General features: G+C 46.8%; 1 protein-coding gene across 2 annotated transcripts in view; it reads left to right on the top strand.

Annotated features, from left to right (window-relative positions):
• Positions 1 to 712: 712 nt before the first annotated feature.
• ldah (lipid droplet associated hydrolase) overlaps positions 713 to 19,444 on the top strand; it is a 92,780-nt gene continuing 74,048 nt past the window's right edge. Inside the window, exons 1-3 of one of the 2 annotated variants that reach the window (XM_064303431.1) lie at positions 713 to 818; positions 1,301 to 1,393; positions 4,474 to 4,629. In XM_064303431.1, the coding sequence (XP_064159501.1) occupies positions 791 to 818; positions 1,301 to 1,393; positions 4,474 to 4,629 (277 nt within the window). In that variant the 5' untranslated portion in view covers positions 713 to 790. The remainder of the gene's footprint in view (positions 819 to 1,300; positions 1,394 to 4,473; positions 4,630 to 19,444) is intronic. The other variant, XM_064303440.1, reaches the window with a different exon arrangement.

Genomic DNA, 19,444 nt, shown 5'->3' with positions numbered 1-19,444 from the left:
TCTTGGATCTTACATAATTGTTTTACTCAGATCTGAACGAGTGCCCTGGTTATTTTAAAAGGTGTTTGCCAATGTACACAATACACATGAAACAAAAAGAAAAAAGGCAACTGTAATGAATACTAACAAAATATGTGTTTCGATAATATTATTTTATGTAAAAAAAAATGTCTTTGCCATTTTCAGTAATGGTTTACATTTATGGGCCTAGCACAGCAACCCACATGCTCTCATTCGCAACGATCACTGCCACCCCACAACGGAACAAGCTCAGATGACGGACAGCTGCCTGGAAAGATTTAGATTTTAAATCGCTGTGTTGTTTGAGAACAGGAGAGTGTGCAACAGCCAGCTGGACTGCAGTGGTGTACAGCCCACTGTAGAGTTCTAGAGACCGTGCGCCGGGAACTTTTCAATTGGACCCTTGAAGGCGATGACGTATCATATCTGTCAGGGTGCAAGCATTTGAAAATGTAGAGATGTATGGAACATGTAGATCCACATAATTTCACTAGACACAGTTCAAATACAAAATGCATTAGACTTCAGCACTGTACAGTTGGACATAAATTTAATTATAAAATAAAATATGACTGACAATTTGTCAACGAGTTCTCTTAATAAAAAAAGAACGACCACTACCGTGACAAGAGAGACAATGAGAACTCATGTATCCAAGCCCTTATATTTTAGTCGGACGTATTTAACAGTTGCACCCTTATAGTCACGTGTTATTGGGTTGACAGCTTAGCCGTGGTAGCTGGCTAGCTAATTCATTCTCATTTAATAGATGTTTAAGTTTAGACATAGTGTTCCGCGTAAGTAAGGACATCAGTGAGATAATATTACATTAAACTATGGATACAACTGGATCGTTTCATTTCAAGCTGTGAAATAGAACGTACTGCATACTAATGGTTGGAATAGCAAGCTAACAGTTGTCAACTAACTTAGCTAACTCATTTAACTTAATCTTTGCCTGCTAGACCTCCAATGCTACCGCCAAATATCTAATGTAGCTACATCCCCGTTAAATACAGATTTTTGTTTTTGGTCCTGATGCTCAGGCACTAGCTGGCTTGATAGCGTTACTTAGCTAGCTTGATCTACTCTGATCCTGAGTATCGTTTTGACCCGCTAGCAGCATTGTTCTGAAAAGACCCCTTCATCACCTTGCATCCAGCATATCTGCCTGTTTGTTGTCTGCCTGTGGAAAGCACATCGGCATCGCTGTAGCCTAAAGGCTATCGTGTGCGGACTCTGTACCTGCCACGTTCCAGAATCTTACCTGTGCCAACAGCTAACACGGTGCGCCTATTATTCTCGGATAGAATATCAACGCCGTTTGGATCGATTTTCTTCCACCTGATACGAAAAAACTTCCTCAACAGAGGTAAAGAAGCTACTTTGCTTTTTGCATGGCATGAGTTGGGCAAAAACTACCCTAAAAGCAAACTGTCAGTATCTGCAGTTGGGCAAAAACTATGCGAAAGCAAACTGTCAAATTGGGCAAGAACTACACGAACGCAAACTGACAACGTCTTATTTGTTACACCAGCTCAGCAAGTTTTTGAAGTAATTAATGGCAACTGCTTGCTGCAAAACAAGCGCTTATTGCTTCTGTTTAAAACGGACTGAATGCATACTGATCGGTAGCTGTAATTAAGTACAATTATTTCTTCAATACCATCTCCTAACATTTCTGGTGTGAAGGATTTTTAATTTTTAAATTTGGAGCTGACAAATTGACAGTGTCTGAACAAATTAAGTAGATGGATTGTTCCTATGAAATGTAATATAATTATGATAGTTAATAGGTTTTCTCAACAGTTAAACAGAATAAACATGCCCGTAACTAATTGTTATTTTTTTCTTCGCAACATAACCCCAACACATTCTCGCTTTCAAATGTAGCATTATTTCCTCCAAGTGTTTTAATTTCTTGCAGTATTCAGTATGTCCAGTCACCTGTGTGGATAAGAGGAGATGCAGTATAAGGCAATGACACATCAAATTCAGCAGGACTGGTGGCACGTTACGTTACGCAAACGACTGTAGGTTTCACGTCAGTTGCACTGAGCGTGTCAAGAAGAAAAGCACGGAATCAATTCATGTGCAGTCTGGAGTGTATTAAATGACCAACTAATTAACAACATGGCTGAGGACAGGCGGTTCGAAGCTGTCCCCCAAGGCGAGCGTTGGACTCCAAGTAATATGCTATTTAATTAACAGGTTTAAAGTTTCCCAATTTCCTATTTTTTAATTGGTTGGCAGCCCAACAGTTTAGGGTTATCCATTTTGGGGTTGTGATCAAAGGGAACTGATTCTTGTGTAGAGGAGGCGTACCAGAAAAAAAAGTGATTCAGTGCAGTGGATTTCAGCCAAAAAATATAAGAAGTATCAACATTTCAACGAAATCCAAAACTTAAGTTTCAGTGCAGCCATTCTACATGCTCTGAAGGCTTATATGGATATCAGGCTTGTTTGAGGGCTTTACAGAACAAATTCCAATTCACCGGTCATGCATCCGAGAGGGGAAATGTCACATACTGATGTCAGGAAAAGGAAATGGAGATTTCTCAGCTGTGAAATGGCTTCTGTGCTTTGCTCACTAAATTGTAACGTATGGGAGAGCATTTTTACTTTTACATTCTTTGTTCAGTTACACTTTAAACTAAAGCCCCAGGTGCCATCAGGGCTGCAACGTGGGCTTACTTCTACTTGAATTTTTAAATAAAACAACTAAGCAGCTAAATATTTTTTGCATTGTAATTTTTGAGCATTGATGTCTCAAGTTCTCAAAGACTGTGAATAGACATTTTTCTTTTCGGGAACCTCTCCCGGTACCTGATTCAAGCCATTTCTCAGTTGCTCGATTCTGCTCATTTTCAGTAATCCATAAGCACGATATAACACAGCAAAGAGCGGTGCACTTCCACCATTCCCCTAAGGATAAAAAGCAACGATGACAAAAACAACTAAATAACCTGCCGTTTTTTCCCGTATTTGCCCGAGGCACCTATTAAATGTGAAACTATGGCTAATTATGTGTGGAAAGAAGTCAATAAAGGGGGCGCATCATCGTCGGAGGGCTCCCCGCCACGCGGGTTCCTGACCTCTGAGTCACTGCGGTGTCCGGCCTGCTTAGCGTTTCAGAGAGGCTTCCTGACACGCAACGCTTTCATTAAGGTCGCAGTCTGGGAACGCATGTGTGGCGGACAGCGCAGTTATTTCCCCATGCCCCCCCCCCGTGAGCCTCCACTCCTCCTCCTCATTGTCTACCCCCCCTCCCCCCAGTCAAATTACACTCCCAGCACTCCTCCGATGCCCTCACCTCCAGAGTATCTTATTGTGGAATTCCGGGGCCTGGTAAACAGGAGGGTAAGAGGGTGCCGTCTCCCTTATTTTTTTTTTAGACGTTCCCTTTTCCCGGGGTCAGAGAAGGACAGAGCGAAGAAGGAAAAAGGAATTTAAATCAGTGCTTCTGCTGTGTCACCTTTTTACGAGAGAGGGGGAGAGTGTGTGTGTGAGAGAGAGAGAGAGAGATTTTTAAACTCCGCCTCCTCCCCTCCGACCCCTGCTGTCGGGTGCATTCTTGTGGCTCGCAATAATACGCTCAGCAGGAGTGAAGCATTGTGGGAAAGTATTAAAGCATTTCTTTCTTTTCCCACTTTTTTTTTTTTTTGGTTGCTAGTGGTATTTCAGAAGTTAACGTCCTCTCCAAAAATAGTTTCATGAGGACTGAAATCATCTGAGAGGTTCTGTTTTTTGTTGTTGTTTGTCTTTACCATGCAAGTTTTGTCTAGGATTTTTGTCTTTCTCCTGGCCTTGCTAGCAGCTGGAAGCAGAATTAAATGAAGTAGAATAGAATAGAATGTCTTGGAATGGTATTTTTGCTGTACACTTTGATGTGTGATTCTGGTGTGCTGTGGCATCTGCCTTTAATAGTCTTTAAATAGAGAGGTTGTTTTCCATTAATGTGGTATTGTTGTGTGGACACTTGCACGTGCACAATAGGAGTTGTATGTTGCATAACCGTGCAAGATTCCTCCCTGGGTGTTGCTTTAGAGTAGACCTTTGGACTGCAGTGTTGTCCAAATTTGCAGACAACTTTTTAAGCTCTCCATCACCCTGTTTTTACAGTTTTATCAGTTGTATCCATGGTAATGGTGACTCATTTCACAGGTAGAAATTATATTACATTTTATCTGGCAGATGTTTATGTCAGCATATAAATAAGTGCATACTGAAGGTTGTTTGAAGGAATACAAACAGGTCAGTTAAGTACAATCTTGTCATAAAGTAGCAGTTATCTGTAACCATGAACATCACGTCTAGAAATGGATACAGAGTAGATCCAGATTTAAGTGATTTGTACTTGTTTTATTTTTGACTAAACATATGCTTTGAAAAACGGAATTAGAAAGGAAACTCAGTCAGGTGTGTGACTTGCTCGCTTCTCTCTCCCCCCAGCTCCTGAGATGGGACCCCCCGGTTCTGAGGAGGGGTGCACGGAGCACCTGTACTGCGGAGGCGCTGCCACTGAGGTGCTGAAATTCGGGGCGCGGGACCTGCACCCCGCCAGCAAGCTTCACAGTACGCCCCGAGTGGTTTTCCTCCTCATTCCAGGTACGGTACTGAGTGCTGTTCTACTGCTTCTACCTTACTGTCCAGGGCCAATGAAATTTCACATTGGTTAACAATCTTAAAAAAAAAAAACAAAAAAAAAAAAACATTTATGCTATTTGCTAAAGTGAAATAAGAGTGACTTAGAAAAAGAAAAGACAGTTGAAGAGTTAGTACACTTTAAATTAACGGGTACCACGTTTTGTTTGAGACTTTAAAATGTTAAATGTAAAAAAAAAATAATAAAAATCCATGTTAAATCCTGAGGTTAACTCGGGTCATCCTATTAGAGCTTTTTAGCGTTCGTTAGCATCGGATGCCTTCGGTCATTACCGCCCTTCTTCGTGTTCGCGCCAGTAGCGGGATTTATAAAGTGAGAACGCAGCTGTGCGTGAAGCAGGCAGGATGTTAAGGCACTGCTGCTCCAGGAATCAGTTGTGAATATGAATGCCCCTCGCACAGCTGGGGCGTAAGAATGCGCCGCTAGCACGCAGCATACCTTCTTATTTAACTCAGGCATCTCACAGGAATACCTGCACTGGGGTCTTCTTTTTTTTTTTTTTTTGGGTGACATTTTCTCTATGCAAATTTCCAGAGCGCGCAACTTCGCGGTTTGACTTGCCAGATAAAACACGCAAACCTGATGTGTATGCACATATTCCTGAGGAATCTGAATCGCAGTGAGTCGCTGTCGCTCGCCAGGACTTACAGCGCTGTGGAAGCTGTTCAGAAATAGTCACGCAGCCCCTCATCCCTTTCCTGAATAACTTGGAAGTGTTTCCTGTGGTGTCTGCCCTTTAAAAGTAGGGATGCGCTATGATATCAATATCGACCAAACGTAATACCAAGATTAATATCCAATGGGCCAATAATAGCGTCAAAACAAAACAAGCTGGTGTACACTCATCTACCACCAACCTTCCGGTTGTCAGTCACCGTCCGTCTCTAGTTCTCGACCCCTTGCCGCCTGTAAGTGCCTTGCCACCCAGGTAGTACAGTTTATATTTAAAAAAAAAATACTTGGTCAGTTTATGGTTAAAACTGCTTTTAGTTTGCAGTGTTATGGCTCGGCTCGCTTGCTTCGCTTGCCTGGTTTTGCAGGGTGCTCTTGGGTTCCTGAACAGGAAGCTGGTGGGCGGGACTTCCTCCCGTTCTAGTGGCGCTTGCTTGTTTGTGTGCTAGCCCTCTCTCCCGGTATGGTGCCCTATTACTGCACTTTTACCTCTTGTCCATGCACTTGCCTAGACAACCTGCACACATCAACACCCCTTATTTCCCCTCCTTACATTACATTACCCTACAGGCGTTTAGCATTTGCTCTTTTCCCTGCAGCTGTGTCTTACCTGGGAATCGAACCTGTAGCCTTTGGTTTGCAAGCCCAGTTCTCTTCACAGGATGAACCACCCTGCAGCCCCCCCCGCCCCCCCCCCCCCGCGTGCCTGATACTTTGTAAAGTACAGCCTGTCACAAGGGCCCAATTTTTTTTGGAGGGGTGGGATGTCGGTGGGAAAGTGCTTTTCAAATTTGGTGGTTGCTTCTCTGACACCTATGGTGGGGGAAAAGGATATGAGCGGTGACAAAACATCTAAGGATTTTCCCATAATTCCTTTAAACTTCCTGGAAAGAGTCACTGAATGGCAAAAGAAAACATCATGAAAGATTCTGATGTGAGATCACTGTGGGAACTACAAATTAATTTTGTAGGCCCTTTTTGTGACCGTAATGAACTCTTTTCTGTGTTGCACAGCCCTATGGACTGAACGTGTCACGTTTGCGGCTGAAGAATTACGGTCGGACAGGACGCCCTCGTAAATAACGCGCGTCCGTCTCATAACCGAGATGAAAGCGGTTGCGTTCTGCAGGCTTTTTTCTTCTCCGCAGACGCGCGGGCCCCTCCCTGCTCTCTCTCTCTCTCTTTTCCTCCGCGATGGGCGATCGGCCTTGTGCGTGTCGGCCCCCCTGGCTCTGCGAACAGCGTGGCGTCCGCGCACACGGCCCCGCTTCAAAGCCCCGCGCTCTGTTCGTCGCCGCTTGAAGCGCCATTGAAAAAACGGGAGAATGGATGTTGCCGTACCGATCCCGGCCCTGTTTCAAAAGGCCATGATGTCACCGGGCCGCTCTGAACCACCCCCCCCACCCCCCACTCCCCACCCCCCCATAAATCTGTCCCGTCACTTCTCTGTAATGGCAAAAGGGGCTTACTTATTTTATTATTGTTTTTTTTTTTGTTGCTACGCTCTATAAACAAAAAAGGCCTCTCTTCACGTCTCCGGAGGGTAAAATTACCCACGCACCCCCTCTGTTTCTGCAGGTGGGGATCCAGAGGGAGACTGAACTTCGAAGCCCTGCTCACTTTCAGGGAGCGAATAATAAAGAAGACACAAAAAAAAGAAACAGATTTATTTTGCGTAAAATTTGGGGGGAGGCTCCTTGGGGCTTTTTTTTGGCTAAATGTAAGGGGGAAGAAAGAGGTACAAAGAAACTGCGTTTCTTTTCTTTTTTTTCGTCTGCCAGTAGCTCGGTTACAGATCTGACGTGTAAACCAAACAAAAGTGACCTTATGGAAAAGTGGGGTTTGACCTTCAGCAGATGTGAGGGCTGGAATCGCGCTCGATCGGACGAAACCTTTGAAAAAGCAGGGGGCAGGAAAATGAGCAGAAATATCTGTAGTCCCGAGGGGTAGGGGGTGGGGGTTGGGTGGGGGTGAGGGTGTAGCGCCTCTTAATTTTAAGCCCGAGTGAGACTCTCCGCTCCCGGGCAGGTTGCACAGTTTGTCTTCCTGGCCGCGCGAAGCCTCCTTAGCGAGCTCTTGCCAGAAGATGAGGTGCTAAGAAGGAGTGTGGTGCTGAAATGCTAATTACGAAAACACATTGGCACACCCCCCCCTCCCCCCCCCGACATCTCAACATTTTTACTCCACGGTCTAAAACACTTAAGGTGAACATCTAAATGGAATTCTCACATTGAATTCCTGTTTTGACAACGATTTCATATAGAATGTTATTTTTTGGCGCACATTACAGTTTAGAGGAAGTCCTTTTTCCTTGTTCACTACTCTGCTGAAAAACGTATGTTAATAATACTCCCGTACCAAAAAAGACATGACTCAAAGTTTGCTGCTGGAACCACAGTTTATCTCACACACTACCTACATAACACACTACCACTTATACACACTACCTAACATTACCAGACACACCCTAACAACTTACCTACACACCACCTAACACACACTTACCTCACCCACCTACACAACACCTCACACACCACCTAACACACAACTTACCTCACACACCACCTAACACACAACTTACCTCACACACCACCTAACACACAACTTACCTCACACACCACCTAACACACAACTTACCTCACACACTACCTAACACACTACTTACCTCACACACCACCTAACACACTACTTACTTCACACACCACCTAACACACTACTTACCTCAGACGCTGCCTAACACCCTACATATCTACCTAACACACTACCTACCTAATACACTACCTCACACACACTACCTCACACACTGACATTTCACATTCACAGTTCAGCGGGCATATCACTTCAGCCAGAAGAATACGAATTTGTTGAGGTCCAACCCCCCCCTCCCCACTTATGACCACCCCCTCCACTGCCCACCGCTGAGCAATGAAACAAGCCCACCTTTATTTCTCTATTTGTTTCTGCCATTTGCCATTCCACTCTGCCTTATCAACCTGGAATTTTAAATAACTTATAATGTAATGAAAATCTGCGCAAATGTAACCATTTAAAGGAAAACAAAAACCTTTTACTTTATTAGATTTATTTTTCTTTTTTTTTTGAGTCGCTCACGGGGGAACACGACGGGACATATTTACAGTGCAGGAATTCGTCATCTGGGACTCTGATCCGGTTTAATACTCAGTGAAAACAGGAGCTAAGCTACCTTTCCGTAACTCAATTAGCGTTTTTTTTTCTGTTTTTTTTTTTCGCCGTCCGCTTCAATCATCTCGGCCTGCGCGGGAGGCGACGCAGGAGTGGAAAGCACCCGGCGTAACTGCGGATCTGCCTCCCTAATGGAACAGGCGGCCCCAATTACCGTCGCCGAAGTACCGCCATTACCCGGACGCCGCGGAGAGGGCTGGAGAACGCTGTGGGCTGGAGATGGGGGGCGAACGAGAGAGAGATTGGCCAAAAATAGAACTGGGAGAAGATTGAAGGGAGCTGGTGCTTTTTTTGGGGGGTTGGTTAAAATGCTTCCCCCCCCAATTGTGGTTTTTGATCACATTAGCCAGGAGGTCTCTCGAATCAGGTGCTCGAAGCACATTGAGTGCAGAGAGGGAGCAGAATGTTTCCATTATTCCATCGGAGCGGCGGTGCTTTTGTTTTTTTTCGGGGTGTATAAATAGATGCGCCTCGTCCGCCGATGATTGCTCTTTTTTCCCCGAATTTCCCGTGTCCCGTGATGTGTTTCACCATCTGACAGTACAAAGAGCGAAACTTCATGGCTACTCTGGACCCACTGACCGGTGACTGTCCCCCGCCCCCCTCCCCAAGTTCCCCCACCCCTCCTAAAATAGAATAAGACGGGCGGGTTAGGTCAGCGGTGCCGAAGAGGCACCCGTCCCATATCATCACCGGATCACGGGTTTGAGGACACCCCCGCGTGCGTTACCGCTGTACCGCCCGCCCCCTCCTTTTGGGAAGAGGGTGACTGGCGAGGGACAGAGGGATCCCTGGTGCCCTTTTTCGGGGGGGGGGGGCTGGTGACTCAGGGTCTGTTTGTTCATTGTCCTCAGAATGTCAGTGAGCATGAGCTCAATGGTTGCTTTATGGAGGCTGGCCATGGGGGGGGGTATGGGGAACCCCCTGGAGGGCCCTGTCACTGTAGATCGCCTGCCCTTTTCCAGCTGTGGGGAGCGCTGATTCCCCCCCACTCCCCCCCCGTCCCGCCTCGAGGTGCTCCCTGCTCCTCCCTTTAGGTTTACCTACACCCAGGCCACTCGCCCTTTTGTTTTTTTTAGAGCCTGAGGTTTCAACAGGGGGCCTTTCAATCCTGGGGGGGGTCATTGATGGTACTGTGGGTCCCTGGCCAGGCTCGATATGCCATGACTATATATAGATTTGGGAAAATATTTAGAATTCATGGGGTATTCATCAGAGTTTTCAGGACGTAGTTTTGGTTTTGATTATCAAAATCGAAATGTTTTCTTCATAAGTTTTTATTTGCACGGCTACTGTACTGGGTCACAGTGAATTACAGACGTCTCTCTGCTTGAACGTTAATAAGCCTAACACTGATTGGACGTCGATGAGCTTTAAGCTTAATTTCACGTGGAATCACAGAAATTAGTCAGTTTTCAACACTGGCTTTTTGAGGTTCGTCCGTCTGCTGGTCTGCGTAGTCGCTTTCTCTTTATTTTGGTACCCTTTAACGTCAATTGCAGATTTAAAATAAAATGGAGTCTGGCAATCTCTCTTTCGCTCTACCACTTTCTTTTTCCCTCTCCTTCGGTCTCATTCTCTCATTCCCTCTCTCTCTCTATTTCCATCCGTATCGGAGCGGCAGTGCTTCACGCTCGGCCGATTCCCTTTGCGGACGCGTTAAAGTAAGTGTTGTTTGAGGAGAGCGGACTCCTGCTACGCTGCTACCATTACAGCTAATGGTAGCAGGGCTATTTTGGATCTCACAGGCGCTGTTTCCACTTGTGACACACTGCTCTCATTAAGCAGTGATGGATGGAGAGGGAGGTCGTCAGGATATTTATACAGCGTGTGAATTTGAAGGAGGGCGTTGGTGAATCCCGTAAAATGGAATTTCATTTTTGTTTCCCGTGGCTTTTTGGACCATGCGGCAGATGCTGGGATGCAGGTGCTTACGCGTAGCTCTTCTGCCAGACTGGGATGCTTTAGTGACCTTCGGGCAGGTCGCTCAGCAGCTGCGTGCAGGAAACTGGGAAGGGCTGCTCCTCAGGCGCATACGGTTAGGTGGAAAGAGCCAGCGTCGCCTCCATTTTGGCTCAAAAAAGAGCCAGCATGGTGGATGCATTACATTACAGTACATTACATTTATTTACCAGACGCTTTTATCCAAAGTGACGTACAAAAGTGCATTTCATGGTCATGTTCATGGACAACTACAAAACACAGGTTCCATAAGGTACGCAATGCAAATCCTAGTGAACTTTGACCCCCCTCCCATAACAACCCATACATCTTTTCAGCACATATTTAGTTTAGACCCATTTAATTGTTATGAGTGCGTGGGTGCGTTTGTACGTGCGTGAGTGCGTGCGCGCACACGTCATGTGTGGCAATTAACCTCATTAAACAGGTTCAAAACAAGGAGAGGTCTGTTTATCTCTCGTCCTCGATGTAAAGGACGGTTGCCTATTAAGCCGAATATTAAAGCCATAAAAACGCTAAATCAGAACGCGATCTGTCAGCAGCTGCTTCTCATTCCCAGCAACCTGCTGTTTAGACCCCGGGCTGGCTGAGCAGCTGTTTCCTGGTCCCAGGTGTATTCCGTAGCCCAGAGTACCACACTGCTTTCTAACTCCTGACCATCTACAAAGACCCCCCCCCCCCCCTCGTTCTCATCTCGGAAAACGTATCCATATTTTCCTGCAGGGCCGGAGGGAAATGTGATTTTATTAATCAGTTTTGCTGTCTGAAGATTTATGTCTTTAATAACAGATGAAAATAATGCTGGCCCTCTTTCCCCTCTTTTTTTCCTCTTCTCTTCCGCCCCCCCCCCTCTTTTTTTGTTTTTATTGCTGTAAACGCTCTCCGTCTTCATGGTGAGCCCGTGTCCATTTCATATTAAAAATATGGAAAGGGGGAACCTCAAAGCCAAAGCGGAACCCATGTCCACCTGCAGCGTACCAGAATCCAACCCTACGTACAGTATCCCAGAATTCAACACTGCATGCAGTATCCCAGAATACAACACTATGTGCAGTATCCCAGAATTCAACACTGCATACAGTATCCCAGAATCCAACCCTACCTGCGGTATCCCAGAATTCAACACTGCATGAAGTATCCCAGAATCCAAAACTATGTGCAGTATCCCAGAATTCAACACTGCATGCAGTATCCCAGAATCCAACACTATGTGCAGTATCCCAGAATTCAACACTGCATGCAGTATCCCAGAATCCAACACTATGTGCAGTATCCCAGAATTCAACACTGCATGAGTATCCCAGAATCCAAAACCTACTGCAGTATCCCAGAATTCAACACCTGCATGCAGTATCCTCAGAATCTCCAAGCCCTGAGTACTGTTCCCATTCAAATGACATGAAGTACCCAGAACAACACAGTTAGGCAGTGTCTGGAGCCAACACTGCATGCAGTATCCCAGAATCCAACCCTACCTGCGGTATCCCAGAATTCAACACTGCATGCAATATCCCAGAATCCAACCCTATGTACTGTATCCCAGAATTCAACACTGCATGAAGTATCCCAGAATGCAACACTGTGTACAGTATCCCAGAATTCAACACTGCATGCAGTGTCCCAGAATCCAACCCTACCTGTGGTATCCCAGAATTCAACACTCCATACAGTATCCCCAGAATTCATAATTTCCCGCGTTATCCCAGAATTCATCACTACCTGTTCTTCAAGTACTTCTGTATATGCGGTCATGCTAAGTCTACCCCTGAAAGTAGTTTGCTTCAAAAAATGACACATGCACACACACACACACACACATGCACACACACACAAAGTATTAAGGGGTCTGTGTGGTGGCTGGGAGCCAATTATCTGTCACTGGTCACATAAAAACCGCGAATGTAGTGAGACTGCCAGGTGAAGACCACCCTCCGAGTGGGGCGGGGGGGGGGGGGCGATACGAGCTCTTGAGAAACGGTCTATACCCCTGCCAGCTTTTTGGGAGTTTGGATATTACACACATCCCCTTTGGCCGGTAACGTGCTCTGGCTGAACCTGCCAGTGAATGCACTTTTGTCCAGTCAAGTGATCCGATAATAAAGGCTTAATCTGGGTGAGCAGGTTCAAGTATATTTGGCGGGAAAGAAAAAGAAAAAGAAAAAGAAAAAAAAAATTTCTGAAATGGGTCTAAGACGCTTTCTGAAAGTCCGTGTTTTTGAAGTATCAGATTAACTTGGCGGATGATCCTGGCTGACGCTGCCAGATGATATGGAAATCCATTTCACGACCCTTACGACTAAAATTTCGCACTTTACTGATTTATAACCCGCGTACTTTAGTTTGCGATTATTGCCAGTCATTTGTCATAGGATTAAGTCCAAAGCATTCAGCTTTCACTGTTGATTGGTTACTACTGTAGATCACCATTCCAAAGAGTTTCAAGCTGGTCCTGAAGTGTAGTTAAAGTTTAGCCAGTTTACACTTGTTGGAAAACAGATCGTCTGAGTAATTTGCAGACCTCGTACTGCTGGATTTTGTAAAGAGAGCTTAACAAACTGTGATCTGGTAATAGCACGGGTTCTGGCTGTTAGTCTGATTACCAGGTGGCTTGAATTTAGAATTTTTGAATTTTTGGGATTATTGTTTCATGTTAGGTGGAATTTCATAATACTTCCTGTGGGCACTTTTTTTTCCTTGGTGGTTTTTATTGGCTGCCTTCCACTTCCTGGTCACGTGTGACATTTCCACCTTTTTAAAATATGGAGGGAGGGAGAGACGGAGGAGAAGAGACGAGGATGGGGAGAAGCGCGGTGTCTTCTGCTGGGCAGATCGGAGGTGTGGGCTTGATTAGATTTAAGCTCATTAGCATGGCTGCCACTTGTTGCCCCCCCCTCTCTCCCCTCTCTCTGTCTCTCTCTCCCCCTCTCTCTCTCCCACTTTCTCTCTCTCTCTCTCTCTCCTCTCTCTCTCTCCCCCCTCCTCTCTCTCTCTCTCTCTCCTCTCCTCTCTCCCTCTCTCTCCCCCTCTCTCTCCTCTCTCCTCTCTCCTCTCTCCTCTCTCTCTCCCTCTCTCTCTCTCTCTCCTCTCTCTCTCTCTCTCTCCTCTCTCTCCCTCTCTCTCCCTCCCTCTCTCTCTCTCTCTCTCTCTCTCTCTCTCTCTCTCAAGGCTGCCAGAGAGCTGTCGGACGGGCTAATTGAATGAAGCATGTTTTTCGGGGGCTCCCCTCCCGCGCCTTTGTGCCTAAAACAGAGGGGCAGAGTGGCACCCCCGCCGGGCGGGCCTTGGTCCCCGGGTCCCCGGGTCCCCCTAACGCCTTTTTAATGAGCAGTGCGAGGCGCGGTAATTCTCCGGTGACTGACAGGGCCTGGTTCTGTGCCCCGGGCCTTTGTCCGTGCCCCGCGTGGGCGTGTGCACCGGGCGGCTGGTGACCGCCAAAAACGATGCCGGCCCGGGAGGCCTGCGCCGGCTCGAGGGCCGAGATCGGTAAAAAGCGCTCAGGGTACACCCCCCTCCTCTCCCCCCTCCCCTCTTCTCCTCTCCTCTCCTCCGCCTTGAGCCAGTCTGCCAAGTCTGCTTGTCCCAAGACTGGAAGCCCCATTTTGTGAGGGGTTGGAGCAGTTTTTTTGGGTGACTGTCTATTGTGTTCAGAAGGGAGCACCGGACCCAGATGGTGGCTTCTCACTGAGAATATCTCCTGACCGTCCCAGAACATATGAGTGCGTAACGTCTCTGCTGTGAGTAGCTCCACGCTTTGTGGGGAAATCATGCAGAGAGGGGGCGGTTTGAGGTTCGTTCATAGCAGGAGGCTTCATTTATAGCAGGGTGGTGTGATGATGGTTGTGGTGATGATGATGATGATGATTTTTAGAGTGAATGTTTTAATCGTGACAAATCAGCATGTGTTTTGCAGAACCTAACAGTTCACCCCAGTTCAGCTCAGTTTAGCTCAGCTCAGTTCAGCTCAGCTCAGCTCAGCTCAGCTCAGTTCAGCTCAGCTCAGCTCAGCTCAGCTCAGCTCAGTTCACCCCAGTTCAGCTCAGTTTAGCTCAGCTCAGTTCAGTTCACTTCAACTCAGCTCAGCTCAGTTTAGCTCAGCTCAATTCTGCTCATTTGACTGCTTCCCTTACGCTTTATTGAATTGCTCACCTGTTCTCTCAGAAAACACAGCCTCAAGGCAGTGCTTTAGTTTTGGTTTCAGTGCTTTTGATATTATAACACCAAAAAATGCATGTTCATTAGCGTTGTAATGAATTATTAGTGGAAATGGGTTGATGAGGTAATGCTCTACGGTACTGCATCACAAAGATGCAGGCCATGCAGGCCCAGGCCATGCTACAGAGGGAGATTTGCGGTGCGGACTACTGTAGCTGCAGGTTGCCCATATGGTAATCCCATCCTATGCTCAATGTGTTTTCAGTGGTCTCCTGTGTGTTAGCAGTGTTTATACCAACAGCACAGATCTATGTCTGTCCCCTAAGCCCCCCGATGCTAAGCACGGGGGTCCTTGTACCTGCTGCAGGGGGTCTGTTGATGGACTTGATAGGCAATGACTATATTTAGACTTTTAATAATGTGACTTTTGTCCCCTTTTCTAACTTACGATGAGCCTGCATGGATCAGGTCCCTGGATCAGAAAAGGTTCAAAACCCCCTGATGTAAGAACCATCCCCGCATGGCGCGGTGGCGTCGTAACTTCTGTTGTTTTTTGGGTCAAATTGAAACCAGGCCCCTAGCCGGACCGGGCCCTGAACCGCGCAGAGTCCGGTGGGACGTCCCGTAACGGTGGGTCTGCGGCTGTGGTCACGCGCCTGTTTCAGGGTTTGGGTTCAGTGCCCCCAAGCGCTTACCCCCACCCCCCTCCCCACCACCACCTCCACCTCCCGCCCCCCAGGCTGCAGGTGTGTGGGGGCTGGACTGTGGGCTCAAGCCGCTCTCAAACGGGTGATTGTTTCCTCCGGGGTGGGGGGGTGGGGGGGTGGGGGGTGGGACCCAACCGTCCAGGTGTTTCCACTTCACACGCTGACGTCCCCGGGCAGCGCTAACCTTTAGCCACGTCCCGCCACGTCACGTCAGCCCCCCCGAACGCGCCCCGCCAATCCGGGGCGCGGCCGATGACCTTCAATACCTCACCTGATGAAAATCCGGCACGGGCGCACAATGGGGGGCTTCATCTTCTGCCCGAAAGGGTAGCGGGACGACCCGCGCCCTGTGTTCTTAGGCGCGGCTTGCCGCCTCATATGTTGGTTTAAGGCCCGTTTCCCTCTTCTCTGGAGCACTGTCCCCCTGTCTTCTTCTTTTTTTTGGCTGGACCGCAACAGCGGGTTCCAGCCCTACACACGCGAATGTCTGCGACTGACTGAGTGACTGAGTGACTGATGAAGTTACTCCATTGGTCGGCCCGAGTTATGAAGCCACACCATTGGCCGGCCGGATCGCGTGTGTTAGGTCCAGCCATATACTAGGTGTCCTGAGTCTTGTTGTCTCTGTGATCCCTCCTCCTCTTTTAAACTAAGCAGGACCTTACTGCAGTTTGTAGAAAGTTGAATTATTCTCTGCACATAGACACACGCACGTTGTTTCGACTGTCAGTCGGCAGAATGGAATGGACTGCTGTTCTGAATCCCGTGTCTGGCCTGCGATTCTGGTCTTGTCTTCCGTCAAGTCAGTTATTTATTTATATTTTTTTTTGACTGTGTTACCGTAAATCCGTTTAGCCCCGAGCTAAAGCAGAACGTGCGGACGGCTTGTCACGGCGTCGGAATTGGGTGGGTGGACGGACGGGATGGTGATGCGGGGTGCGGTGAGGGTTACATGTTATGGAATTGTAATGGATACGATGTTGTAGTCCTAGTGTTAGCAGAGGATACGCGTTTATTTTAAGATTTACTTCCCACTGCTCGGAGCCCTCCTCGCGTATTTCTATTGAACCTCTCTGCTTTTTGGGTAATTGGTAACACATGCGCGACTTCACGGTGACACGTTGTATCATTTTTAAGATGGAGAACATTGTTTCCTGGTAGCTCATGTATTTTATCAAACATATTTCACGTGAAAATGCACAGCTGTCCAATATTTCCAGGGTGAAAAAAAAACAAAAGAGCGAGAGAGACAGAGAAACGCTTTCAAAAGCTGAACCTTTTAAGTAGCCAGCCTAGTGCACATGTAGAAAATTAAGGAATTAGGTTGAGGGAAATGGTGATCCAATCCCTACAATGTGAAGGAGAAAAAAACAACCCTTTATAAGTAGCACTGGGTAATGAACCATAACAGTAATTTTCAAATATTTGTGCAATAACAGTCATGAGACGTATCTGCTTTTTTTTCACCTTTATTCTGTAGTCATACCTGATGCCACAACGCACCTCCGAACTTCAGAGGTCATGTAAAATGCTTCAATTTTGTGTTGACAGGACAGCCAATCAGAAGCACAGCCTTGCGGCTTTCATGTGATCAACAAAAACACATCACGTGATCACGTGGAAGCTGCATCACGTGGGATCAGCAACACGTGATCCTTGTTGCTGATTAGCTCTCATATTGATGGCCAGTTTCACCAGCCAATCTTAATCAGTTCCGATTGGCTGTTATATCAGCGCTCAGTTTCAACAGCTTTGTTCACTTTGAGGTATATCACATGACCTCTGAAGTTTGGATGTGCACAGCTACATCAGGTATGATTAAGGGAAATAAAAAATAAAAAGAAATCTGTACCGCTGCATGGCGGCAACAGTTGTTATTGTGCTCAAACATATTTGATAATTATTGTCAGCCCTGTTGAGATGGTTGTCTGGTGTTTTGTTATTGAACTCTTGCAGGCTGCTCATGGTGATGATGTCATGGTTAGCACTTCCTGAGTATCTCATTGGAGCCCCTCCCACAGTGTTCTCACTCTTAGCCAATCATCACTGCTGTCAGAATGCTAACACACTCACTCACTCAGGCACTCATTCACTCCCTCTCTCCCTGATTCACTCTGTATTTCGCTCTCAGACCGTCACTCACTCTCGCTGTCTGAATGAGTCACTTGTTCACTCACTTTCTCAGTCTTAATCAATCATTCGCTCACTCGTTTTCTCAATCACTCTGAATAACTCTCATTCACTCACTTGCTGTCTCTCTTTGAATCACTCAGTCATGCTTTCATTTCAACCTTTTTCAATCTCATCTCACACTCTCCAGCTGGCTCACTCATTCAAACTCAGTCACACACTCTTACTTGGTCACTCACTCACTCACAAAAAGACACACTGACGTGCACACACACACACACACACTGCTCTGTGCTCCTTTTATTGAGGGGGAGCAATGAGAGATGGTAAAACCATTATACTGCACATATCTGGGCACATGCACACTCACACTTTTAATTTTGCCTGCTCTTTGATGTACCTCCAGATGATGAAATAATGGAGTGTTTAACCATCCATTTAAAGAAACTGTGTGTGTGTGTGCGTGTGTGTGTGTGTGTGTGTGTGTGTGTTTCCGTATGTGTGTATGTGTGTCCGTGTGTGTGCGTGTGTGTGTGTGTCTGTGTGTGTTCGTGCGCTTGTGTATGTGTGTGCGTGCGTGCGTGCGTGCGTGTATGTGAGCGAGTGTGTGTGTGTGTGTGTGTGTGTGTGCAGTCTGCACCTGCAGGGCTACGTCAGCGTCGTGCTGCTCCAGCCGGCCGCCGGGTCAGAGCCGCCAGGGAGGGGGTCTGCAGAATGCTCAGCTGAGCACCCCCAAATTTATAGACTCTGGGAAAAGCGCCTGCCCCCTCAGGGTCTTCCCCTTCTTCCTCTCTTTCAAAAAAAATAGAGAGAGCAAGATAACAAGAAGTAGGACCGATGAGGAGTATCCCGGCGTTTGTTTTCTTTTGATGGATCAGAGGAAGGGAATTTTGGGGATTCAGTGGCCCTGACAACCAGAAATGGGGGGTAGGGGGTGTAGGGGAGGGGCGGGGGGGGGGGGGAGGTGGTGGGAGAGGAAATGGTGCATCCCCAAACGTGACGGGGCCTCCTCCCCTCCCGCCTGGACCAGTAGGCTTCAAAGTCGCCCTGTATCTCCTTGGCTGATGCTCTACAGCCGTCTTGCTCCCTGAAGGAAGTAAATCACTAGGAAAGGACATCAAAATGCTGTACACTGGGACGTCCTCTTCCTGCTCACGGTCCTCCATTACACGCGTATCCTCCTGTGCGTCAGCTAAGTTTACGATGATGGCGGTGACTCACGATGAGCGATGCGACATTCGATATTGGAATACTTGAAATATATTCCTCCTCTGAAGCCAGAACTGAATATATTGGCTTGTCTTGATAAAAAGTTTAAGTTTGGGACTGAAAATTTAAGCTCGACCAGACCCAAAAACTACGCCCCCGCACCCCATTAGAAATGGACCAGAAACTTGAGTCCAAGCTGGCTAAACCCAAGTCACCCTTAGGATGAGAAATGTGAATGCATGTTATGAAATAAAGGAAGTGACAGTTAATTAAGAACCTATGCGACTGAAACTATACGATAAAAAATAATTTGATCCCTGCACTGAAATATATGGTCTAAATGTGTTGCAAACAGAGGAAAAAGAATGGTTGCACATTTGGACAATGGATGAGAAGGTACAAAATGATTTTTAGCACCGTTGGGAGTATTTTGTAGTCCACGTTCAGCTGGGAGATGGGGTGGAAACACCTTTGTTCACCAATATCCCTACACTTCATCATCATCATCATCCTCATCATCATCATCACTTACTTCAGCTCTGGAATTATTATTAGTTGATAATTGGCACAAAGGTCATAGGAAATGTATTTCAGCGGACAACTTCAGAGGATGTGTAAAATAATAGCGGATGACCAGGGAAGGGTGCGTTTTTGGTGAGTGTGCCAGGAGAAGGCGGAGGGCTATGCTGTTTCCCCACCTTGCATCACACTGATATTTTTT

This window comes from Anguilla rostrata, chromosome 1 (genome assembly GCF_018555375.3).
Source record: "Anguilla rostrata isolate EN2019 chromosome 1, ASM1855537v3, whole genome shotgun sequence".
Taxonomy (NCBI): Eukaryota; Metazoa; Chordata; class Actinopteri; order Anguilliformes; family Anguillidae; genus Anguilla; species Anguilla rostrata.
This window is presented reverse-complemented; position numbering and strand designations above follow the sequence as displayed.